Source organism: Oncorhynchus gorbuscha, linkage group LG26 (genome assembly GCF_021184085.1).
Source record: "Oncorhynchus gorbuscha isolate QuinsamMale2020 ecotype Even-year linkage group LG26, OgorEven_v1.0, whole genome shotgun sequence".
In the NCBI taxonomy this organism is placed as follows: domain Eukaryota; kingdom Metazoa; phylum Chordata; class Actinopteri; order Salmoniformes; family Salmonidae; genus Oncorhynchus; species Oncorhynchus gorbuscha.
The window spans coordinates 14,824,468-14,852,040 of NC_060198.1; the positions used below are offsets into that span (position 1 = coordinate 14,824,468).

At 43.7% G+C, this 27,573-nt stretch overlaps 1 protein-coding gene across 2 annotated transcripts in view; it reads left to right on the forward strand.

The window, feature by feature from the left end:
- The first annotated feature begins 7,897 nt into the window (after positions 1 to 7,897).
- LOC124015127 (homeobox protein OTX1 B-like) overlaps positions 7,898 to 27,573 on the forward strand; it is a 43,177-nt gene continuing 23,501 nt past the window's right edge. For both annotated transcript variants that reach the window (XM_046330081.1, XM_046330082.1), the window contains exon 1: positions 7,898 to 7,938. In XM_046330081.1, coding sequence (XP_046186037.1) covers positions 7,901 to 7,938 — 38 coding nt within the window. In that variant the 5' untranslated portion in view covers positions 7,898 to 7,900. The remainder of the gene's footprint in view (positions 7,939 to 27,573) is intronic.

The following is a 27,573-nucleotide window of genomic DNA, read 5'->3' on the forward strand; positions in this document are numbered from 1 at the left end:
TGAGGTTTTGAATGACATTGCGGAGAGAGAGCGGGTAACTTTAGCTTAATCTGGGCTTATCCGGCCCCGACGCGCACACAGGTGTGTGGCCCTTAAGCCCAGGGGAGGCAGGCCTTCTTCTGCAACCCACCACCAAAGATCAATCCAGCTCCTCAGGCCAGAGACATCCAGAGGAACATACACACCGCACCTTTAACCCAAGAGGCTTTTATCCCTCCTCATGAAGTGCTCACTATCACATTTTAATTAAATTACAGCCAGTGCTCTTTCTCGATATCTCTTTCTCCCTCTGGTAAAGAAGACCCCGGACCGAACTTCAACTTGCATGAGTCCGTTTTTGTCTTGTGAGTGAATGGAGAAGGCAGCTACACGGGTTTGGTTGTATCCTCCATAACGGTTTGGTTTCAGGCCTATACCTTTTCCTTTTACGTTTCGTCTTCATGACATTGCAGTGGACAATGGCCTTTGCTCTCTTTTACATAAGGCTCCTTAAAGAAACGTCTTTGCCATTGGAGAACGGCCACGGATCAAACTTGGATGCCGTTGCTGCTATGCACACTGTGTCCGTTTTGGGAAATGTAGGCCCGTAACATACATCACCGTGTGGCCGAGGAGTGCTGATGCTCTTATTGGATTTGGAAGCCGCTCCTTCAATAAAAATAATGAATTTCCCATAATTCAATAGCAGATATAAAGGCCACCGGCCCAGTGATCCATAAACACTACGATGATAAGGTCATCTTCCCCAGAGGCTGCCACATGCCATATAAGCTTACGTGATGAGAGTATTAACTAATTAAATACAGAAATGAAATAATAGTGGAATATATTTACAATTCAAATATGGTTTCAATAATGAATAATATACAGTGCAATGACAAGACGTGGAAAGGGTTGTAATTCAATGTGTTGGTGTACAATTTCAAGAGAATAATCCTAAATATGGACTCTCAATCTGTAGCTTAAAAAGTATCGTGTCCAATATGTCAAGCTTTTACCCACCCAAGCATAAAGGTGACTTTACTTTCGGTCATACATTTTCTGTCAAGGATGTAACCTTCAGGGGTCGACTTTCAACCCCCTCCCATGCACGCAGTGAAAAGGTGGGATCCAAAGGGAGAGAAACAATCATATCTGTCATAGCAAAGACCATACGCTGCATTTCTCTTGAGACGCCTGCACACCCTTTCCCCAGTTCGTGGTTCCTCATCTGCCATCAGCGTTGCTATGGAGTTTGCTTCCCATATGGTCCAATATGACACATTTACACAATCAGGTCTATTGACTAATTAACTACAATTTAACATCCTCTTACGCGGTTTCATTTTGCCTCAAGGGCGTCCTGTCCACTTAGCCACGGAATGCTCCATATTCAGTACCTTCGATTTAGATGGAAGACAGACGTTGAGAATAATGTCTGAATAACGAAGAACTAGGTTCAATCGGGCTCTGGGAAACTGCCCCCCCCCCGTGTATGATACTTGCTCTATTGGACCTTTCTCTCATGCATCTCTCTGGGCCTCCCCAAGTCACTTTCCCTCCCTGACCCATCTCGGTAAATGATGACTCGTCACTGGACAGGACGATTGCTGGACCAACCTCCATTCATGACATTCTCTCTTGACATTTTGTCACCTCGAAAAATAATGACTTTGGGCGACCAACAGGGGGGCATTAGCCAGCAGCTTTAAAATGGATGCTTTGATATCCCTAAGCTGTTGGTGTAAGCCTCTCATATCAGTGACAGAGGGAGATGAGCAGCATTCGCTGCTATTTATGATCAAGATTACATTTTGGTCAATTACCTCTCTCCTCCTCGTTCTATTATTTATGTGCCCTAGTATCTTATTGCTGATGTCGGTGTTTTGTGTGTGTGTGTGAGTGTGTATGTGTGCGCGCACATGTTTGTAGGCCTATAACGTGTGTATGTGCGTATATAGGTGTGTGTGTGTGTGTGTGTGTGTGCATTTTCATGTGCGTAGCTACACGTTTTCGTTTTAGGAAGCCAGAGCGTAGTAGACGTTTGTATGGCATAACAAGATTACACTGCAGAATCCTGGCTCCCAGGGAAAGAGCTTCACGTCACCCTCAGCCTTTTTCTCTCGGAGTCTGTCTCTCTTTCACCGGGCTTAGACGCGCTGATCTCAGATACAACCATCCTCTAATCCAAGCCTTGATAAGGCTTCAAAGCAACGTGTCATTAATAGCGTGTTTGACATTATCCGTGGAAATACGCTGGTTTGAACATATGACCCCCTCATTATGAGGACCCATATGTTCTCATAAGCCACATTATTCCATTGAAGTGTTAGTTCTTTAGACTAAGCATGCCTGCAAGGCAATACTCTGTGTTTATTACTGTTAAATGAATGTGATGATGTTTTCAAGGAGTTAGAATGTCAGTGCCTTAATTAAGCAATAAGGTACAGGGGTTTGTGATTGTATGGCCAATATTACCACGGCTAAGGGCTGTTCTTACGCACGACGCAATGCAGAGTGCCTGGATACAGCCCTTAGCCATGGTATATTGGCCATACAATCACAAACCCCCGAGGTGCCTTATTGCTGAACTCAGCAAAAAAAGAAACGTCTTCTCACTGTCAACTGCGTTTATTTTCAGCAAACTTAGCATGTGTAAATATTTGTATGAACATAACAAGATTAAACACCTGAGACATAAGCTGAACAAGTACCACAGACATGTGACTTAACATAAATGGAATGATGTGTCCATGAACAAAGGGGGGATGAAAATCAAAAGTAACAGTCAGTATCTGGTGTGGCCACCAGCTGCATTAAGTATTGCAGTGCATCTCCTCCTCATGGACTGCACCAGATTTGCCAGTTCTTGTGGTGAGATGTTACCCCACTCTTCCACCAAGGCACCTGCAAGTTCCCAGACATTTATGGGTGGAATGGCCCTAGCCCTCACCCTCCGATCCAACAGGTCCCAGACGTGCTCAATGGGATTTAGATTCGGGCTCTTCGCTGGCCATGGCAGAAAACAGACATTCCTGTCTTCCAGGAATTCACGCACAGAACGAGCAGCATGGCTGGTGTCATTGTCATGCTGGAGGGTCATGTCAGGATGAGCCTGCAGGAAGGGTACCACATGAGCAAGGATGATGTCTTCCCTGTAACGCACAGCGTGGAGATTGCCTGCAATGACAACAAGCTCAGTCCGATGATGCTGTGACACACCGCCCCAGACCATGACGGACCCTCCACGACCAAATCGACCCCGCTCCAGAGTACAGGCCTCAGTGTAACGCTCGTTCCTTCGACGATAAACGTGAATCCGACCATCATCCCTTGTGAGATAAAACCGCAACTCGTCAGTGAAGAGCACTTTTTGCCAGTCCTTTCTGGTCCAGTGATGGTGGGTTTGTGCCCATAGGCGACATTGTTGTCGGTGATATCTGGTGAAGACCTGCCTTACAACAGGCCTACAAGCCCTCAGTCCAGTCTCTCTCAGCCTATTGCAGACAGTCTGAGCTCTGATGGAGAGATTGTGTGTTCCCGGTGTAACTCGGGCAGTTGTTGTTGCCATCCTGTACCTGTCCCGCAGGTGTGATGCTCGGATGTACCGATCCTGTGCAGGTGCTGTTACACGTGGACTGCCACTGCCAGGATGATCTGCTGTGCGTCCTGTCTCCCTCTAGCGCTGTCTTAGGCGTCTCACAGTACGGACATTGCAATTTATGTCCCTGGCCACATCTGCAGTCCTCCTTTGCAGCATGCCTAAGACACGTTCACGCAGATGAGCAGCGACCCTGGGCATCTTTCAGGTGTTGTTACACGTGGTCTGCACTGCGAGGAAGATTAGCTGTTCATCCTTTTTTTTCATGAGCAGGGACCCTGGGAATCTTTTCTTTTGGTGTTTTCAGAGTCAGTAGAAAGGCCACTTTAGTGTCCTAAGTTTTCAGAACTGACCTTAATTGCCTAACATCTGTAAGCTGTTTGTGTTGTAACAACAGTTCCACAGGTGCATGTTCATTAATTGTTTATGGTTCATTGAACAGGTATGGGAAACAGTGTTTAAACCCTTTACAATGAAGATCTGTGAAGTTATTTGGATTTTTACAAATTATCTTTGAAAGACAGGGTCCTGAAAAAGGGCTGTTTCTTTTTTTGCTGAGTTTATTATAAACTGATTATCAACGTAATTAGAGCAGTAAAAATAAATGTTTTTTTCATACCCGTGATATACCACGGTTGTCAGCCAATCAGCATTCAGGGCTCGAACCACACAGTTTATATCCAGAAATAAGACATTGCAGTGACGTTAACACAGGTTTCTGCAATATTCAAAATTACCATAGAAAAAGTGCTCTACATTGAACAAACTGCAATAAAGCACATACAGGACTGTCACGTTCTGACCTTTATTTCCTGTGTTTTGTATTTAGTTAGTATGGTCAGGGCGTGAGTTGGGTTGGCAGTCTATGTTTGTTCTTCTATGATTTGGGTATTTCTATGTTTCGGCCTAGTATGGTTCTCAATCAGAGGCAGGTGTCATTAGTTGTCTCTGATTGAGAATCATACTTAGGTAGCCTGGATTTCACTGTGTGTTGGTGGGTGATTGTTCCTGTCTCTGTCTTTGCACCAGATAGGAATGTTTTGAGTTTTCACATTTCTTGTTTTTTTGTAGTCAGTTCTTCATGTGTACCTTCACGTATTAAAAAGAACCATGGACACTTACCACGCCGCATATTGGTCTTCTGATCCGTTTCGCCTCTCCTCTTCGGAAGAAGAGGAGGAAGTTCATTACAAGGACAGTATTCAATTCAATCAACTTTATGGGCAATCATTGTTGGCAGGCATTGTAGGCATGTAGTCTACTATCCTATGGTCAAACGGCAACGTTACTCCATAAAAAATAGTACTGTATGTTCGGTATGGTCCATGATGTTGAGACGGCCAGCACAAAGAGCATCTGTCAGCTCCTCCCTCCAGAGCGGGCTCTTGGCCCTCTGTGTATCAGTCAGGAGCAGTGAGGGTGTCGCCCCTGCCATGTGCTTGTCATGTGCCATGGTAATTGTGGCCCATTGTCCTCAACCGAACTCCTGTGCCTTTCCCTTTTGATGTGACTACACTAATTTCTCATCCCCCCACCCCCACCCGTCTCTCTCCATCCATGTATGGCCCTAGTGTTTCTCCGAGCAGCCTTTGATGGTGGCGCAATAGCGTTAATAGTTTTATACTTTTCTGCAGCCGCTCCTCGTAGGTGGGCTCAATAATCTATACGGACGCCTAAGTCTAGACCCCCATGCAATGTCAGGACCCCCTGCTCTGAGAAAATGGGTAATTAGCAGACCGTTGTTTAAAGTGACGAATGGGGACCCTATCTCGATTCTCTGCACTTTTTTTGAAGATATTGCGTCTTGTCGCCGGTTGTCACAGCTGGAAAACGAAGTAGGATTTTTTTTCTCCGCACGCCGCTGGTCCCAAGTGGCGCCTTTGATTTCCTAAATTGTCTCATTAAAGATGAGACTGAAATCACCGTGGAGAATTGGCCCCGAGTGGGAATTTGCCCTCGGTGCTGAAGGGCTGTTAGCACATCGGAGAGGCAGATTCCCAAGGCTTTTGGCCTGGGCAATTAGGCCTGGGAGTCAGGGAGGCAAAGGCATGTGCAAGCAAGGAGAGGGAGGGAGGGGAGAGTCCAGGTGAGCCTCCTCCTCGTGATCACTGGCATGTTAGAATCAGTTTAATTGGGTCTCCGTTTGATTTTCACCGATGACAACCCTCCCCCCACACACACTCAGAGGCGCTCACACAGACAGACGCGCCCAACTCCACCCCTTAACTTAATGGCAGAATTGTGACTTGTCAAAGTTGACCGCGACCTCGGTGTCAGAGAGAGGGGAATGGGGAGAGGGGGTAGTGAGAAACCCTTTGAAGTGAGGCACCCACTCCCTTTGCCCCGCCTACTTTTGAACACAGCATTTTCCTGTCTTTTTCTGGAAGAAACGTTTGAAAACAAATTGACACCTGGCCTTTGGTTCTTCTCCTCTGCTCCTCTGAGACCACGAGGTGTTTTGCTAATGTCACCTGCTGCAGATGACTTCAATGGGATTATCGCATTTCTCTTCTTGAGGATGTGATTTGACACGTGTGGTTACCTGAACTTTTCCCCAGGTCGTCAAGACTTAACGTGAACTTTTAGCTCTCTTCCAATGATGTTTTCATCCTGAGGTGTCTGCTTGGTTGGTACAGTATTATCGCCAAGCCCTTCAATAGTCCTATTTGGGACGGTTGGTTGTAATAAGATAATGATGAAAAGGAGAGAGAGAGAGAACCCCAACTAATTTCTATTGTTGTGCCATGCTTGCTGGGAATTCACAATTAAACAGGCCAATTAGGGCCGGCAGACCTCCCCGGTCATCACACGCCGGTCGGTCCTCGGCACAAACAAACACACCCAAGGACCCTATTATCCTCCTTCCCTCTCAAAGGCAGTCAAGCAATTTCTCTCGTTAAGCAGTGAATTTGAAGGGGCTGTACTATCTAATATTCTGTCACTCTCACCCACTCTTGTCTTTCTCAGCATGCTATAGAGGTAGGTTTCGGCTTTGTGCCCTCCCTCCTCTCTGTTGAGGAATCTGGCCTAAATGAAAGCACATAGTTGGTGCGGGGGGGGGGCTCATCGGGGTCTGGGCATCGGGGTGTTTCGTGCCGCCCCGTCAGTTGATGTTCCTGAATTGGCTTGATGGGAGATCAAAGGGTCCCTCCGAACGGAGAGCCTGCTGTCGGAGAGAGAGAGGCTGCTGATCAAGCCGTCACATGCGCCTCCTGTTTCCCTCAGCCCTGGCAGAGGAGCACCACTGAGGAAACTACCGGGACGAACATGGGAACGCTTTTTGTTTTTCACTTTGACCTCTCCTGGTGTGTTGACGCCTGGTGAAGCGTGATGACGGTCTGCTTTTCTTGTTCTTCACCCCGTCCATTTCTCTCCACATTGTGTCTCTCTGCGTTATTGTGGGGGTGGTGGCCAAAGCTCATTTGGTACACTGTTGACTGAATCTGCTCTACTCCATAGAGCACCGCTCATTCTTGTCAGATCTCTATATTGAGGGACTCAGTCTTCCCTTGTGTGTCTTCCCTCTGTAAAAGGTTTGTTCTGTTCCTCATGAAGTGTGTGCATCATGAATGCACAACCACCCCCCCCCCCCCACCATTTCCCTCCATGTTGTCTACCCCCAGCCCCCCTGTAACCCCTCCAGCCTCGTCCCACCCCAACAACACCACCCCCACCGCCGTCCCGCCGCCGTATCATCGGCACACACACACACGCGGCGCATCATAATTAGGCCGTGTACCGAGTTCCCCGATAACATGTACAGTTTATTTCCCCCGTCTTAATTCCTTATCAGATGCATTGATCGCGCCGCGCGTGCATTGATCTGGGGCCACTGTCTGGAGAGCAGCGATAAGAGGCGGCTCGTCTCCTTCTCCCCGTGCCTCACCCTCGGTGTTCACCCGTGCCCCCGCGGGCCGGAGGGGGGAGCGGCGGCCCGGGATTAGCACCTTATTAGCTTCACAGGAGGCTTCGTATTTTTTTTTTAAAGCCGACACCTCGACAGCCGCGCCGAGGCTACGTTACCAATGGGGAAACATGCACTCCGGCTCGACTCCATGACAATACGCGCTTCAAAAGGCTCAGAGGGATGAGAGGTTGGCTGTTTTTCATAGCCTGTTTTTTTTTCTATTTAAAGATGTGCCGTATATTTACATAAAGTGACACTTCTATACCGACACAAATCTTTAGCACTATTATCATTCTACCTGTTCTTAACCGCAGGCAAAACATGTATTACCATTTCCAATTCGAAATGCTTTAGATGTTGATCTCAGAGCGATATCACCATTTGCACTTATTTTTGTTGTTGCAGGGTTGTCGATGGCACAGTCACACACAGCGACAAGAAGACTGATCGGGTAAGTGTCATTTCAGGCCTACTGTCCATAAAGGGCTTGTTTGCAATAAGCTTTACTCTTGTTTGCCATTCGTCTTAGACCCGGTGAGAACAGGTGACGTGTATGTTTGCTTTGAAAGGAAGTGGTGATAAGTGAGAATTAATGCACGAGCACACTCCCCGCACTATCTGCCATGCGCGCACACACACACACCCTCTATCTCTCTCACACACACTCACACTCATGCACCAACACAAATGCACAATCACTCCTATCTGATCAGCGAAAGATGAACTAGTGTCATTCAGGCCCCCACAAGACAGAGTGGTTTGTTGACGGTTGGGTTTCTCTCTCTTTGTGCGTTGTAACCTGCCCTTCGTTAAGCCCCAGCTTGGCCTTAAAATGCATCAGTCGCTCCCCGAGGGGAGGGTTGCACCACCAGTGCCTCTGGACTAATGGCCATGAGCGGCCTGCCCATTAGGCCCCTGTTATTGGGACTGCCTCATTAGCATCTGGGCCCATTGTGTGGCCAAACAATGGCAACAAACAAAACATTAACATGGAAATGGACGAAATGTACCTAATTAGTTTTCGGGGCTTGTATTGTTAAGCTCTAAAAAGATAGAGCTAAATGGCTTTGGATTTCAACGAGGTTCCAAAGCCCCCCCTCCTCCTCTGTGGTTTCTGGAAAGTCACAGAGAAAGATAATGGTTGGTGTGTGTCAATCCCCACTCGTCAATGACTATTGTAAGGACAATGTAGCAACATGTCAAAAAAGGAAATTTAAGAACATTTAATGTGGCGGAGCGATTTCTGCATAGTCCATTTCCTGGTTGCAAAAATTAGAATAGTTTGCCTAATTTCAGTTTATGTGACTAAACAAGCAAGTTATAGTGTAGAGAATCATTGTACCATCTAAACCGCTGTGAAAAAATATTTTTCATAACCAAAAATATTGTATTTTCAGCTGTTTGAAGCTGGTGTACAAAACCAAAAGTAAGCAAAAATCTAATTTAAGAATGGGAAGCCTAGAAATAGTGCACATAGAAAAGATATACAAGCTTCTTAGACTTGCTTTCAATGTCAATGACATATCTATAAACACATTTCTATGTGAATTTGGTTGGATTGCCCAAAAAGTTACATATGGCAGCTTTAAATGACCGGTAAGTGTTATATATGTGAACATATTTCTTATACAGTATTTGCATGGCTATTAATCACATCACATCTAAATGTTAGGTCTTACCGGCAAGATGAATAGAAGGACACTCTTACATTTACATTTACATTTAAGTCATTTAGCAGACGCTATTATCCAGAGCGACTTACAAATTGGACGTATATAATATAATCCTCCTGTGTATTATGTTCCTAAGTTTTGTATTTAGTGTGCATTCGTTGGTCTGTGCAATTGTCTTTATCGTTGTCGTTGTTCACGTGAAGTCCTTGGGATGTTTGACGAAGATAACTTTCTGTCAGCAGTTGCTATTTCATGGAACACCTTAATAAGAGTACGGTAAATCAAGAGTGCCTCTCTCAACAGCAGTCCTTGTGCTGGATGAACAACCTTTTGGTTTGTGGAATGAATGACCTCCTTCCTCCCAAACGCACCCTGGGCATGTTTATTGAATTTCTTGTCGGCCATATTTGTTTACCACGTTAAGGCAAAGTGGGAATCCCTTGACTCACACAGAAAGGGATTTCACGACACTTCGCCCATGACCAAACCAAACCGGTGGTACAGAAGAACGACCAATCTTCATAACCATGACCAGCCCTGTTTTACATTCAGCTTGGAGACTTGGCCCGTTTCCCCGATCATGTTTAATTTGACCATCTCGCGCTTGTTTTTCTGTATTTGCGATTAGTGTTGTTTTGACTGTCACTATCTGGGAAAATATTCCCTCAGTACATCACAAACATGTGGCTGTACTGAGAGAAAGCAGAGAAAATGATTTCTCAAGAGCTCCATTTTCTATACGTCGTCTCTGTCCTCCTCATTGAAATAGAGACGCATTGACTGACAGTATCAGCTTGTTAATTAGTCGTTATTGGTTGTCCTGAACGAGCTCTTTGACTGGGGAGCCCTCACCAGTGACCTCGGTAACCCCTGGCCATTCTACCTCAGACTTCCAACACGGTGGATGTTCATCATTAACCGCTCGTCAATCACCGTTAACACACGGCTCTGCCAAGCTGCCTGCCACTACACAGCCGGCATCCACACTCTGCTCTTTTTGTTAGCGCAGTCTGCTCTATGGGCCAGTTTTGGACCAGTTTATACTCTTGGATTGGACTAGTTTTGAACCACCAACTACTACCAATCCTATGGAACTGGATGACATTGCAGTTTAGCGTAGATGCTAAACGTATTTTCCGGATTGCTGACTGTCTGGACAACACCTAAGATAAGTGTAATAAAAGGTAGAGCTTTATTTCAGTTTTACCTTCCTTTTAAGTGTCTTGGATTGGACCAATTGGGACATAACCTCCCTGTTATTATCACCTACTAGCCACTTGGATTATTCTGCTGATTGTTCTGGAATGTTTGCATCACTTCCTGCGGATCCAGCTGACCCAGCTGATGATGTCTTTAACTCTCCCTCCCATCATCCACGAATCCTGGACCCTTGTGGATGATTCACCCCTGTTCCTGTGTGGACACTGGACATTCTTAACCCCCTCGGATTTCTGCACTACTCTGTGGTGTTTGCATCATTAGGCCTCCAGAGGGCTTGGGGGAATTTAAACAAATACCATTTATTTGAGTGGCCTCTGACACCCGAGCGCTTGAGCCAGAGGTTTATCTCCTATGCCGATGAGCAACCGACTGCCAGGGAAGGTTGCGGTGTGTATTATGGTTTTAGTTTAAAGAGCAGCAAAGCCCCGGAACAAGGCCTAATCCCGCTCCTTGGTGCAGCACACGGAGCAGTCGTGTTGACCGCGACCTTTTTGGAAAGGGTGGATTTGGTTGAAGATGCCCCCAGGATTGTGTGTGGGGGCACGGAGTCAGGACAGGCCGACAGTTAATTGATTTTCAATGTAGAATATTTTTTCGCTGTCAAATCCCAGCAGGCTCAAGATCGAAGTCTCTCTCTCTCTCTCTCTCTCTCTCTCTCTGTATCTCTCTTTGTGCTCTAAATAAGGACACATTGAGAATGAATTTGCCAGCTGTTTTTGTTGCTGTTTTGTGTCACCATGTTGATGGAGTTCTATTTCTATGTGCTGTAGTTCCCTCTCCCCCGAGATATACAGCCCGTTCCTATGCAAAGTCTTAGGGCCTTGAATGTTTCTTTGTGGGGTTTTAGGGCTAAAGGAGGAGGATAAACAGCTTCCCTGTCCCCAGGAGGAATGGATATCCCCATGCCCCTGGAGGCAAGAGAATGGGGCTTGGGGAGAAACCCTCCTCCGCCCTCCATCGGTGATTGTTCCTATGCTAAGGGCCACGGCTGTTGTTGTGTTGTAGGTTGCAGTAGGGCCGGATAACTGCCTGTGTCGCACTGCAGCTCGCCTCATTAGTCACGCACCCTAGCCCCAACGGGATTTACCATCAAAACACATTGGTGTGTCTGTGTGAGAGTTATCAGTGTTCCTCCTTCAAACGAAACAATTGCAGCTGCTTTAATGTGGTTTGTTGTTTTCAAAAACCATAGTAGAACAATTGGAGTTGATTCAGTTCAACGACCGAATTTGCATGACAGTGTTCAATTTCGTCAAGACACACAGCATCATTTAAATCATTACAGCAATGCCATGCCAGATCCTAGGAGCCACCCTTAATATCTCTTCGGGGAGATACAGCAAGGTTAGGGAATTTCCCTACCTGCCCCAGTGCTGTCGGCACAGGGTTAATAGGTGTTCAACCCTCCCATTATCCAGGAGCGTTTGTGAATTACCAGCCAAGTGATGTTTACCATTGATATCATATATATGCTAATCTCGCCACTTAATTAGTGGGGAGGGGCCGACAGGCGGGGCAACGGGAGGAGTGAGGGAGGGAGGGGGCGATCATGTGTAAAATTGATTTGTGAGGGGTGATATTTGATAGACCGCAGGGGAGTGGAGGCTCTTTGGAGAGAGAGCAGGCAGGGGGTGCTGCCATGGGGAGTGGGCTCGGGAACAGAGACTCATAGAAGAAAGTCAGACTTTTATTTAGGCCTTTCCTCCGTCCATGACAATTCAGGTGTAGTTATGCTAAAACAAGAGTTGTGAATCATAGTTAAACATATTTCTCTGCCTGCATGAATATGATATGAAAAAAAGATGAAGGAATTAGGTTTTTGATTCAGTGCTAAATTGAGTGATTTTAATATCCCACTTTACATAATTAAGTAGGTTTTTCCACAATTGCCCTTTAAGGTTATTGTGGCTGCTTTTGTTGTCCTCCATATTAAATAGTAGTTGGTAATAGTTTCCTAATCGTTGGTTGGGGAATTCCCTTTCTCACTACCGTTAATTACAGTAGTGCCTTAATGATGCTCACCAGAGAGCTCAGAGCAGCCAGCATATTTAATTAACTTGTTAGTCTTTCATCAGGGGTTACAGGAAAATAACACTGGGAAATAATACTATTAGATGAATTCATAATTGTGATAACAACACAATGGTTGAATTTGCTAAATGCCAGATTTGGGGGATTGTATTTTTTTTACTACTGAAACACACACACAGCGATCCTTTCATGGTAGACGGACATGTTCTAACCTCTATATGCATTCAAATAAAACACTTATACTCTTTATTTTACTCAAGCCCTTAACTTAAAAGTTTCCTAGATTTATTTTTCTAGGCAAGTCAGTTTAAGAACAAATGTTTCTTTTCAATGACGGCCTAGGAACAGTGGGTTAACTGGTCTAGGTACAGTGGGTTAACTGGTCTAGGAACAGTGGGTTAACTGGTCTAGGAACAGTGGGTTAACTGGTCTAGGAACAGTGGGTTAACTGGTCTAGGAACAGTGGGTTAACTGGTCTAGGAACAGTGGGTTAACTGCCTTGTCCAGGGGCAGAACCACAGATTTGTACCTTGTCAGCTCAGGGATTTGAACTTGCAACCTTTCGGTTACTAGTCCAACACGCTCACCTCTAGGCTACACTCAGACTCTCAGGTTGTAAGTTGTTGTTTTTTTGCCTTCATTCTCACAATTTCAACTGTGAATTTTATGTAAAATAACAAGTACATGAGACAAAAATACATACATTGAGCACAAATATGTTTTGCTTTGATAAGTTGAAAATGCACTTCTTGTGCCAGCCGGCGAGCTCATTGTCAAGTCCCTGGTTTTAGCCCAAGGTTTAAGCCGCCGTACGTGAGACGCATGGCTAAATGTCTGCTGGCTCTGAAACAAACAGCCCGCACCCCGCTTTAAGTATATTATCAGCCAAGTTCCTTTAGGAACGTATTGCAAAAGAAGCTTACCATTTAATTAATGTAAGTTCGGCACAGATTACACCCAGGCCAGTCTTGTAAGCGGAGGCTAGTCTTATTGACCTCCTATGCAAGAGCTTAAAGACACAAGAATGGCATTTTTACTCAACTTTAATGGGATAACTAGTATAATCTATCCAAAGTAAGGGAGGAATAAAGTGTTTTAAACATAATACCCTTCCAAGTTGTGAGTGGGAGAAGGTCTGTGATGTGAAGTGCAGGGCTGACATAGCTTGTTGTTTATCTGGGCATTAACTAGATATTTGACATTTTTGACTGCTTGGGATTTTCAGTTGTTTTGTATTAACTTATCTGTGTCACCATTTCAAAAAAAATAATACTGACATTTTTGGGGAGCTTTTTTTGGAATTATTTTTTGCGATGTTTAAAAACTCCCTCAACGGGCAAAGGTGGAGATGAAATCACAGAATATTTATAGATGCTCATTTTGCCTGATGATTTTATCATGTTTTGTTAGCAGATACCAATATCTAAATGTGAATTTCTCAAAATCAGAAGGGAAAAAAATGACACATACAGACAACGTAAGAGATGAACATATAGATGTGTTAATATAACTGTAGGAGTTTGAAGAAGTATCTTATATATATTCTCCTTGTAACAATGTGCATGTTTTATGTTCACTGGAATGACATTTAGTAAGATCAGTAGGGTTTGTTATTTTGGGTATTACTTTAACATTGTTTGGCCGACGCACAAACTCCACGAACGCCACCATTTCACACAGAATGCAATACGCAAATTACATGATCTAGAACGAAAGCCGTTTTATTTGTTTATTTGCAAATTCTCCACCCTTCCCCTCCTCCCCACCCCATTTTCCACAGATGTTGATGTGATTTTTTTTTTTCTCTCCTTTTTTTTCTCTCGTTTCGGTGTTACCCGTTTCAAACATTCTTTAACAGTGGGATAAAGGGATGGGGGATAGAGAAGATTAGGCAACGGGATCCTCCAGGCATTGTCTGAAAATCTGCAGATAAAAAGCATTGGTTTGGTGGAATGGGAGGGGAGCTGGAGGGGATGGGACTGGGAGGGATTTGTAGCGTACGGGGGCAGGTGGTGGTGGTGGTGGTGGTGGTGGTGGTGGTGGTGGTGGTGGTGGTGGTGGTGGGGGCGGGTATGTTGGAGGTGCTTAGAAGCGATAGAGCCCACTGAGGAAAATGATATTGATATTTTGATATAGCAAGCCAGCCAACCCTTATCATAAGGACCTTGCATTGCCGGTGACACTTTCTCCAGCTGCTGAATATTGATGTCAGCAATAAGCTGGTGAGATTTGGCATGGCAACAGCACATGGCCAAAAATAGGACAGTGATTGGCGCTCATTGTATTATCAGCTTAATGGAAATATTGTGGCAGGATTATTCTCCTTTTAATCTTGCAGCATCTTATTCAGAATTGACCATATTGTCATGGATAGGAATTTCATAGTAGGGTTTACAATGTCTATCAAATGTGTTATGGCCAAGGGTCGCTGTCAACAACAATCCAGAGCATTTTGTTCATGCCTCTCCCCCCAAAAAGTTGGAATAAAAAACTAAATAGGCTAACATTTCCCCCCATAGCTTGATGACCAATCCATGTGTATTGACAAACCCTTTAGCACCCTCATTTTAATCAATCGAAAGGCGATACTGTTTGCCGACTCTCGATAGTCCATTCATTTAATCCACATTTAGTTCCCTCAATGTTTTTGGGAGAAGGATTACAAATTCTGCCACATCTAAACGAGAAGAAGCCAACCATTAGGCGAGGGAGGACAAGGGTATCTTTGCCTAATTGATCATCATTTAGTTTACAAATGATATCCTGACAGTGTAATTGGATTTGATGTATGTGGTCCATCGACATGCGAACTGATCCAAGACACTCATATCAGTTAATGGTCAATGACTGGGAGCCTGCTAATGATGCCACTTCATTGACTTGCTAAACTAGCCATTCCATTCCGTAAGTAGTTGTTATGTCCATTAGCCTAGAGCCTGTTTTGGCTGATAGACATCCAGATGCCAGGAATTGTAACTCAATTGATGAGCAACATTGGAATGAATAGGAAATGCAATTGATTGTTTTCTTGTAAACGTATTCACATTTTTGTTTTGCAATTTTACAACCACACAAATGTCATTGGTTAGAGCGTTGGACTTGTAACCGGAAGGTTGCAAGTTCAAACCCCCGAGCTGACAAGGTACAAATCTGTCGTTCTGCCCCTGAACAGGCAGTCAACCCACTGTTCCTAGGCCGTCATTGAAAATAAGAATTTGTTCTTAACTGATCTTGCCTAGTTAAATAAAGGTAAAATAAAAAATAAAATAAAAATTGAATGAGTAAGGCTAGTCTTGGTGAGCAGGCCTTATGTTAAACTATCTATACTTTGTGAGCAGGCCTAATGTTAAACTATATTCACTACTTCTATTTAACAGTTAACATTCAAGATGTTTCTTTTAGGTGTTTGCCTTACCCCCCACCCCATATTTAATAAGTATAGCACCAGGTTCTGGCCTTTCGAGCCAGGCCCATGCTGGTGCAACAACAAGCAGCGAACACCAGTTAAACCAGCACATTACATAAGAGATAAGGTAATAAGGAAGGAAATTACCCTCTTGTATTTTGGGAAGAGCGTTTGCCTTCCCCTAGCTATCTTAATTTTTTTTTTAAAGGAGATAGAGAGGAAAAAAACTCCCTGTTGGAATCCTTCCTCCAGATGCTTTGCCGTAGACTAATGGTGTTAGCGCAGCCATTAGCCCGAGCAGATTAATTCATTAAGCTAATGTGAGGCTAACCCTGCTGAAACGCGTGCAATATGACACTGCTCAAATTTGTTCTAACACATGCCCTGGGGGAGCCAAACAGCCCGGTGCTAATGGGGGAGGCGGAGCCAATTATGCAAATTGAATTGGTACTGTCAACAGACTGTAGTAGAACTGACTGACTAGCTATTTCTTTCCACTGCTCTGCTTGCGTTCGCTCTCTCTCTCTCTCTCTCTCTCTCTCTCTCTCTCTCTCTCTCTCTCTCTCTCTCTCTCTCTCTCTCTCTCTCTCTCTCTCTCTCTCTCTCTCACTTCCTTGCTCTTTTCCTTAATGTATTTTCACCTCTGTTTTCGCTCCTCTTTTCATGTCTTCTTCTTCCTCCTCTCATTCACTTCTCTCTTTCTCCTCCAACCGTTCTCTTTTCCTCTGTCTGTACATCTGGAGTGCGATGGGAAGTGCATGGCCTGTGCTAGGAGAGCGATAAGGCCTGTTTGTTTGGGTGTGGGGATGGGTGGTCTGAGTCTTATTTACCTGCAGGTGAAGAGGCTTTTACATTCAGGTCTCTGCAGGCCTATCTTTACATTGTGTTCCCTGCCGTTCTGTCAGCACTCATCTGGAGCACTGTTGAGTCAATAGTCTGCAGTCTCACACCAAGGGCCCTACACAACATATGGCCACCGTCACCAATACACACTCCCATGGACCCTCTCACAAGCAACGGCCAGACGAGCATCAGTAGAACCACCTTTCTGAGGAATATGTGTGAGCTGAACTCAAATTGGTTGTAAGTAGTAGAATTGCTTTGAATACGTATTTGTTTGCTAGGTATTGACAAAAGTAGTCTATATAGTCATTAGCCAGTAGTGATCAGAGGCTTATAGACAGTATTGCATTAAGTATACTTAATCACTATTGGTATCACTCTAGCCAACGTTTCCAAACTCCAGCTGCATCTGGTTGGCTGAGGCAGAGGGAGGCCTGATCTGGTGGCTGGCCTAGTTATGTCATGCAGGCGCTGCTTCTTCCCCCCCCCGAGCCCAACATTCTTCCATAGCCATGTGTGCCGGGGCAAACCACGCATACGAGGAGCGCCGTCCTACCGTTGACTAATCAGTGCCCCGGCAACATCCATTGTTGCTTGATGCAAATCCATTCACATTGGAATCGGGGGCTGGGGGGGATCCCGAGCTCAGGCAACAGAGTTGGATAGAAAACTGAGGCCAGCCAATAAATGAAAGTTTGCCTTAAATCCGTGGGATAATAGAGGCAGGGGTTGGGGCCGAGCCTCGAAGCTGAGATAAACAGAGGGATTACTCCTCGGTTTTGCATCACTCGCTCTCCTCTGGGTGGCCCTTAACCGTCAAGAAAGCAGAGGGGGAGAAAGAAAGAAGAAGAAAAAACGTTTAACGCATGGACATTCACACAGCACATGGGGGAAAGGAGTGAGCCTAATTCCATCAAAGACGGAGAAATTAGCAATTAATTTATTCGAGCCCCCCCCCCCCCCCCCACTCCCTCTATTTTAGGCCCAATTGTTGGTCAGTTCTGCAACATCTGGTCCTGAGCAGTCCGTGTAGCTGGCGACTGATGGCCTCTCCACTAAAGTAGCAGGCAGAGAATATCGCCCCTTTCTCATTCATTTCTTTCCCCCTCGGAGATTAGTTAGGAACGAGGAAAGTCATCACTAAAAATGTTGCTCTTTTTCCAGGCCATGCATAACCCACAGGCGGCGACTTTATTTGCAATTGTAATTTAAAGAATAATTAAAATAAGTCAAATGATTCTGTAAATGTAGAACAACTTGAGTCTTTGTGCTCAAGGGTGCATGAATCTCCCTCCTATGGCTGGTTGCTCCGATAAACTCGCTAATGAAAGGATGTTGCTCGACACTAATGACAATTCTTTTTTAAAGTGTTTTTGGATTTGCCTCATCCCTCCGTCCTCCGTGCACTTACTCCCTGATGGCGGTGGTGGCATGTGTTTGTAATGGCGTTCAGGGGACAGCAATTCCGATGCTGGGAATCCTATTTATTTTGATTTGCTGTACCATTGCTGAAACATTATTGTCATAATAATGTATCAATTTCATTCAAATGCAGATTGTCAAAGGGAGAGGAGATGGAGATGGTCTGCATAATGATACCAGGGCGTGTTTTTTTCCCCCTTCAAATTCAGTGTTTGAGATATGGGCTTTTGAGCAGCAGCAGTAGCAGATTATAACTCCCTCCAGCTCTTGTGGAAATGAGCTGTTGACATTCTTTGGGGTCATTGTCCAAGATAGCTGGGCCAACCACCAGGATTTAGGAGATAAACCCTTCCACTGAGACCTTTATCCATTTCACATTTCACCACAACTGGAAAAGGATAACGAAACGATGCTTGGCAATGTAACCCCTCTATAGTCCTATCTCCCTCATAAATATTGACGTGAATGTGCTGTCTGCGTTAAATAAATATGAGTTCTGTCAAGCTATTCGGAAGGTAGGTTTGTATATTTGCACGTGTAGGCCTATGTTAACACGGCTTCTCACATTCCTTGCTTTGCCCGCAAACCTGCCTCATATTTGGTCTAATAATGGAATATAATGGAATAATGGAATAGACCCCCGTCTTGCACCGTTGGCAATTTTGACTGATCTTTGGCTTCTCTTTAGGATACACATTAGGCTATAGGCCCATATATTGCAAAATGGCGTGAAGAGGAGCCACAAGCATTCACTGAAAGGGACTTCTTTAAATCATTTAGAAACAAAAACCCAAGGAATTTCTCATTAAGAAAGTGTTCAAAGTACAGGAAGGCAATGATCTTATTGTTTTTTTCCCCCATGATCCTTTTGGCCACCTCGAGTCTTAGGAAAACAACCCGGACGACATGACAACAACAAAAAAGAAAATGACTTGAAAGGACACAAAAGCACAATGAGGGACGAAGGCAAGGCGCACCACTGGCGGCTGTCTCGGACCCCGAGGAGGAGTAAGGCCTCGCCATACAGCCCCGGCCACTCCAATTCTGAGCCGATGCTAATGAGGCCGCTCTGATCCCTCCGGCGCTTCCCATGTTTTCAACACCTTCAAGGACCACATGGCGCGAGCAGCATAAAGACAACTAAATGAGAAATCCGAGAAGGAAAAAAATAGCGGAGCCGGGACTCTCGGCGGCGGCTTGCTTCTCAGGCTCGGAACTGCTCATTGAATATTCCCTCCGTGAAAAGAAAAGATAAGAAAGAGGTGCAACAGGGGGTAAGGATGAGTAAACTTCCACGAAAAATGGACATATTTACCGATAATCGATTTATGGGTGCACAAGGCACTGGAGCCACTGATGAAGAAAGAAAAAATAATCCTGAGATTTGAAATCGGAAAGAAAGAAAGACAGAAAGAAAGACAGAAAGAAAGAAAGAAAGAGAAAGAAAGAAAGAAAGAAAGAAAAGGGAGAAGATGCTCACATTTTGGCGGGTGTTTCTCACAAGCACCATAATCAGATCACTAACATCTTGAATCGGCCTCCGCTATAGTGGGCCAAACAACAGCATGGCAGATGAAAGGTGAATGGGCCCTCGGTTCCCGCTGGCTGTTTCAGACCCCCTTTAATAGCACTGAGCCCTGTGAAGGCTCCTGGGCAGTTACTCATATTAGCGCCCAGGCACACTGGTTAATAGGATGATGCCTTTTGGCTTTTGTCATGAGATTATAAAGGGTTCTGTTGTCACCGGTGCCTGTTGAGCACAAGCCCCTCGACTCGTCTCCCTGCGCTCATTGTCTGGTTTATGTGGTAAAAGGGGGTATTTTGATGAGACACCTCTCCAGGGCTCTATCAGGTGAGCGCTGCTCAGGGGTCTCCCATCTACTACACCCTCAGGAAAACCTCAAGTGCTCTGTTTCCCGCTAAAGACCCTCGAATCTGTCATCATCTTCAACAAATTCAAAAGCTACAGAAGGTAGGTCGAGGCAGGAGGAAAAAGGGAGATGAATAAAGCAACCTCTCTTGGTCATAGAAAGATCAAATATGTTTCAATTCATTAATTCATTTGCCCTCTTTTCCCCTTTCCTACGTAGTGGAGTAGAGCTACACACACTGAAGGAGAGAGGTATAGAATGTTGAAGTAAATTGAATCTGGACGAACAGCTTTATATTGCAGTACATCTGCCTTTGGCTAATTTGAAACAGTGAAAGGTTTTTAGTAAGGAGGAAAATCCTCTCCCTTGTGTGTGTGCTGTGTTTTAGTATGCCTAAATGTATGTATATGTGTTCTTCTGTAAGCCTCAATTCACCCACCCAACAAAACAATTCATGTTGTGAGATTTATAGGGGGGGGGGTCACTTACAGTGCCTTCAGAAAGTATTCATACCCTTTGACTTAATCCACATTCTGTTGTGTTACAGCCTGAAATCAAAATGGATGACATAGATTTGTTTCTGTCACCCATCGACACACAATACCCCATAATAACAAAGTGAAAACTAGTTTTTCAATTTTTTTTGAAAATAAAATACATCCATATTTAATTTACATAAGTATTCACACCCCTGAGTCAATACATGTTAGAATCACCTTTGGCAGTGATTACAGCTGTGAGTCTTTATGAGTAAGTCTCTAAGAGCTTTGCACACTTGCATTGTACAATGTTATTATCATTAAAAAAGGGGTAGATCAGCTTTAATATTGCAGATAGATTGTAGCTTTCATGAATGTAATTGTCTGCATTACTTCCAATCCCACATATATATTTTTGTAAATATATATATTTATACAGTACCAGTCAAAAGTTTGGACACACCTACTCATTCAAGGGTTTTTCTTTATTTTTTACTATTTTTCTACATTGTAGAATAATAGTGAAGACATCAAAACTATGAAATAACACATAACACATTGGAGTTCCCACATATGCTGAGCACTTGTTGGCTGCTTTTCATCCCAAAACAAATCAATTGACTTGAGGTCGGGTTATTGTGGAGGCCAGGTCATCTGATGCAGCACTCCATCACTCTCCTTCTTGGTCAAATAGCCCTTGCACCGCCTGGAGGTGTGTTTTCAGTCATTGTCCTGTTGAAAAACAAATGGTAGTCCCATGGCGTATCGCTGCAGAATGCTGTGGTAGCTATGCTGGTTAAGTGTGCCTTCAATTCTAAATAAATCACCAACAGTGTTACAAGCAAAGCACCATCACACCACCTCCTCCATGCTTCACGGTGGGGACCACACATGCGGAGACAAAAAATCTCTAATTAGGACACCAAAAATCTCAAATTTGGACTCATCAGACCAAAGGACAGATTTCCCCCAGTCTAATGTCTAATGTCCCAGTCTAAGTCTCGTCTTTTTATTGGTGTTCTTTAGTAGTGGTTTCTTTGCAGCAATTTGACCATGACGGCCTGATTCACGTAGTCTCCTCTGAACAGTTGATGTTGAGAGTTGTCTGTGACTTGAACTCCGTGAAGCATTTATTTGGGATGCAATTTCTAAGGCTGGTAACTCTAATGAACTTATCCGCTGCAGCAGAGGCAACTCTGCATCTTCCTTTCCTGTGGCGGTCCTCGCCCTCATGAGAGCCAGTTTCAAGTACAATTCAAAAAATAAAATATAATAAAAAAGCTGGTTTAGAAAATGCCAAGAGCGGGCAAAGCTGTCATCAAGGCAAAGGGTGGCTACTGAAGAATCTCAAATATAAAATATATTTTGATTTGTTTAACACTTTTTGGTTACTACATGATTCCATATGTGTTATGTAATAGTTTTGATGTCTTCACGATTATTCTACAATGTAGAAAATATATATTTTTTAATTAAAAAAACTTGAATGAGTAGGTGTGTTCAAACTTTGACTGGTACTATATATACACTATATACACACACATATATATACCATTCAAAAGTTTGGGGTCACTTAGAAATGTCCTTGTTTTTGTAAGAAAAGCAAAAAATGTTGTCCATTTAAAAGGACATAAAATTGATCAGAAATACAGAGTAGACATTTGTTAATGTTGTAAATGACTATTGTAGCTGGAAAAAGGCAGATTTTTTAAATGGAATATCTACATGGGTGTATAGAGGCCCATTATCAGTATCCATCACTCCTGTGTTCCAATGGCACATTGTGTTAGCTAATCCAAGATATGTCATTTTAAAATGCTAATTGATCATTAGAAAACCATTTTGCAATTATGTCAGCACAGCTGAAAACTGTTGTAATGATTAAAGAAGCATTAAAACTGGCCTTCTTTAGACTAGTTGAGTCTCTAGAGCATCAGCATTTGTGGGTTCAATTTACAAGCTCAAAATGGCTAGAAATAAAATGGCTTCTGAATCTCGTCAGTCCATTCTTGTTCTGAGAAATGAAGGCTATTCCATGTGAGAAATTGCCAAGAAACTGAAGATCTCGTACAGCGCTGTGTACTACTCCCTTCACAGAACAGCGCAAAACACCAGTCTCAATGTCAACAGTGAAGAGGCGACTCCGAGATGCTGGCCTTCTAGGCAGAGTTCCTCTGTCCAGTGTCTGTGTTCTTTTGCCCATCTTAATCTTTTATTTTTATTGGCCATTCTGAGATATGGCTTTTTCTTCGCAACTCTGCCAAGAAGGCCAGCATCCCGGAGTCGCCTCTTCACTGTTGACGTTGAGACTGGTGTATTGCGGGTTCTATTTAATGAATATACACAGTTGAAGTCGGATGTTTACATGCACTTAGGTTGTAGTCATTAAAACTCATTTTTCAACCACTCCACACATTTCTTGTTAACAAACTATAGTTTGGCACGTCGGTTAGGACGGTTAGGACTACTTTATGCATGACACAAGTCATTTTTCCAACAATTGTTTACAGACAGATTATTTCACTTATAATTAACTGTATCACAATTCCAGTTGGTCAGAAGTTTACATACACTAAGTTGACTGCGCCTTTAAACAGCTTGAAAAATTCCAGAAAATGATGTCATGGCTTTAGAAGATTCTGATAGGCTTATTGACATCATTTGAATCAATTGGAGGTGTACCTGTGGATGTATTTCAAGGTTTACCTTCAAACAGTACATCATGGGAAAATCAAAAGAAATCAGCCAAGACCTCAGAAGAAAGATTGTAGACATCCACAGGTCTGGTTCAACGCCTGAAGGTACCACGTTCATTTGTACAAACAATAGTACTCAAGTATTAACATCATGGGACAACGCAGCCGTCATACCGCTCAGGATGGAGACGCGTTCTGTCTCCTAAAGATGAGCGTACTTTGGTGCGAAAAGTGCAAATCAATCGCAGAACAACAGCAAAGGACCTTGTAAAGATGTTGGAAGAAACAGGTACAAAATTATCTATATCCACAGTAAAAACAAGTTCTATATCGACATAACCTGAAAGGATGCTCAGCAAGGAAGAAGCCACTGCTCCAAAACCGCCATAAAAAAAGCCAGACTATAGTTTGCAACTACATGGGGACAAAGATGGTTATTTTAAGAGAAATGTCCTCTGGTCTAATGATACAAAAATAGAACTGTGTGGCCATAATGATAATTGTCTCATCTCAAGACATAAGTCAGGAAGTTAAAGCTTGGTCGCAAATGGGTCTTCCAAATGAACAATGACCCCAAGCATACTTCCAAAGTTGTGGCAAAATGGATATGGATTAAATGTCAGGAATTGTGAAAAACGGAATTTAAAATATATTTGGCTAAGGTGTATGTAAACTTCAGACTTCAACTGTACATACGCAGTTACATATATATATATATATATATATTTTTTTTTTTTACTGCTCTAATTATGATTATAACCAGTTCATAATAAAATAGAAACATCCCTTTTTAGGACCCTGTCTTTCAAAGATAATTTGTAAAAATCCAAATAACTTCACAGATCTTCATTGTAAAGGGTGTAAACACTGTTTCCCATGCTTGTTCAACTAACCATAAACAATTAATGAACATGCACGTGTGGAACGGTCGTTAAGACATTAACGGCTTACAGACGGTAGGCAATTAAGGTCACAGTTATGAAAACTTAAGGACACTAAAGAGGCCTTTCTACTGACTCTGAAAACACCAAAAGAAAAGATGCCCAGGGTCCCTGCTCATCTGCGTGAACATGCCTTAGACATGCTGCATGGAGGCATGAGGACTGCAAATGTGGCCAGGGCAATAAATTGCAATGTCCGTACTGCGAGACGCTACAGGGAGACAGGATGAACAGCTAATCTTCCTCGCAGTGCAGACCACGTGTAACAACACCTGCACAGGATCGGTACATCCAAACACCACGCCTGCGGGACAGGTACAGGATGGCAACAACAACTGCCCGAGTTACACCAAGAACACACAATCCCTCCATCAGTGCTCAGACATCTGTAATAACAAGCCCCCCCCCCATTAGCGTGTGTTTGAACAATAAACCTAAAGTGTTTGATGGTAGATTTGTGTTTTCTGTTGTTTTTAGTTCTCACTGTTCCTTTTCACTGTTATGATTTGCATGAGATATGTTACGGGTCTCGTTTCCCTCTCCCCTAGACTGCAGGGCCAAAGGGGTTCGTAACACTGCAATAGGCTGAGAGAGGCTGGACTGAGGGCTTGTAGGCCTGTTGTAAGGCAGGTCCTCACCAGACATCACCTACAACAGCGTCGCCTATGGGCACAAATCTACCGTCGCTGGACTAGAAAGAACTGGCAAAAAGTGCTCTTCACTGACGTGTCGCGGTTTTGTCTCACCGGGGGTGATGGTCAGATTTGCCTTTTATCGTTGAAGGAATGAGAGTTACACCGAGGCCTGTACTCTGGAGTGGGATCGATTTGGAGGTGGAGAGTCCGTCATGGTCTGGGGCGGTGTGTCACAGCATCATCGAACTGAGCTTGTAATTATAGGCAATCTCAACGCTGTGCGTTAAGGGGAAGACATCCTCCTCCCTCATGTGGTACCCTTCCTGCAGGCACATGCTGACATGACCCTCCAGCATGACAGTGCCGCCAGCCATACTGCTCATTCTGTGCTTGATTTCCTGCAAGACATGAATGTCAGTGTTCTGGCATGGCCAGCGAAGAGCCCGGATCTCAATCCCATTGAACATGTCTGGGACCTGTTGGATCGGAGGGTGACGGATGGGGCCATTCCCCCCCAGAATTGTCCGGGGTAACATCTCACAGCAAGAACGGGCAATTCTGGTGCAGTCCATGAGGAGGAGATGCACTGCAATATTTATTGCAGCTGGTGGCCACACCAGATACTGACTGTAGCATCATGCTGTGGGTATGTTTTTCAGCAGCAGGAACTGGGAGACTAGTCAGCACTGAGGGAAAGATGAACAGGGCAAAGTCCCGAGAGATTCTTGATGAAAACCTGCTCCAGAGCACTCAGGACCTCAGACTGGGACAAAGGTTCACCTTCCAGCAGGACAATAACCTAAAACACAAGGCCAAATTTACACTGCTTTACCATACAACATTGTTGCTTACCATACAGTTGCTTACCATACAGTTGCTTACCATACAACATTGAATGTTGAGTGGCATAATTACTCAACTTGAAAAGACTTGAAAATGGCTGTCTAGAGGTTCACCTTCCAACAAGACAACGACCCTAAGCACACAGCCAATACAATGCAGGAGTGGCTTTGGGGGCATGTCTCTGAATGTCTTTTAGTGGCCAGCCAGAGCCCTGACTCGATCCCGAGCGAACGTCTGGAGAGACCTGAAAATAGCTGTGCAGTGATGCTCCCTATCCAAACTGACAGCGCTTGAGAGGATCTGCAAAGAAGAATTTGGAAAACTCGCCAAATTGTAACCCAAGAAGACTCGAGGCTGTAATCACTGTGATAGGTGCTTCAACAACGTTCTGAGTAAAGAGTGTGAATACTTACAGTGGGGAGAACAAGTATTTGATACACTGCCGATTTTTCAGGTTTTCCTACTTACAAAGCATGTAGAGGTTTGCAATTTTTATCATAGGTACACTTCAACTGTGAGAGATGGAATCTAAAACAAAAATCCAGAAAATCATATTGTATGATTTTTAAGTAATTAATTTGTTCATGCTCTGTCAAGTTGGCTGTTGATCATTTCTAGACAGCCATTTTCAAGTCTTTTCAAGTTGAGTAATTATGCCACTCAACATTCAATGTTGTATGGTAAGCAACTGTATGGTAAGCAACTGTATGGTAAGCAACAATGTTGTATGGTAAAGCAGTGTAAATTTGGCCTTGTGTTTTAGGTTATTGTCCTGCTGGAAGGGGAATTTGGCTCTGTTTGGCTCAGTTGGAAAGAAGACTGAACCAGGTTATTCTCAAGGATCTTGCCTGTGATAAGCTTTATTCCATTCATGTTTTTTATCCTAGAAAGCTAGTCCTTGCTGATGAAGCATACCCATAACACGAGGCAGCCACCACCATGCTTAAAAATATGAAGAGTGGTACTCAGTGATGTGTTGTGTTGGATTTGCCCCAAACATAACACTTTGTATTCAGGACATAAAGATAATATCTTTGCCAAATTTTTTGCAGTTTTACTTTAGTGCTTTATTGCAAACAGGATGCATGTTTTGGAATAATTGTATTATGTACAGGCTTCCTTCTTTTCACTCTGTCATTTAGGTTAGTATTGTGGAGTAACTACAATGTTGTTGATCCATCCTCAGTTTTGTCCTTTTACAGCCATTAAACTCTGTAACTGTTTTAAGGTCACCACTGGCCTCATGGTGAAATCCCTGTGCGGTTTCCTTCCTCTCCGGAAACTGAGTTAGGAAGAATACCTGTATCTTTGTAATGACTGGGTGTATTGATACACCATCCAAAGTGTAATAACTTCACCATCCTCAAAGGGATATTAAGTGTCTGATGAAAAAAAAAATGTATGCATCATCCAGTAGGTGCCCTTCTTTGCGAGACATTGGAAAGACTCCCTGGTCTTTGTGGTTGAATCTGTATTTGAAATTCACTGCTCGAATGAGGGATCTTACAGTTATCTGTATGTGTGGGGTACAGAGATGAGGTAGTCATTATAAATCCGGTTAAACACTATTATTGCACACAGAGTGAGTCCATACAACTTCTTATGTAACAATTGTAACCACATTTTTACTCAAGAACTCATTTAGGCTTGCCATAACGAATATGTTGAATACTTATTGACTAAACCTTTCAGCTTTTCATTTGTAATTCATTTGTAAAAATGGTCTAAACGCATGGTTCCACTTTGACATTATGGGGTATTGTGTGTAGACCAGTGACGCAAAATCTCAGTTGAATCCATTTTAAATCCAGGCTGTAAACCCAACATGTTGGAAACTCAAGGGGTGGGAATACTTTCTGAAGGCACTGTACATTCTCTGTCAAAGTAACATATGTAGCTTTTGCTCATTTTTAAGAGATGATCTGGATAAAGGCTAAATAATTGAGCAGAACTTGGATAACGGTTATCCAAGTTGACGTTAAACAGAGAACACTCTATGTCCATTTCGCAATCAATGAAGACCCT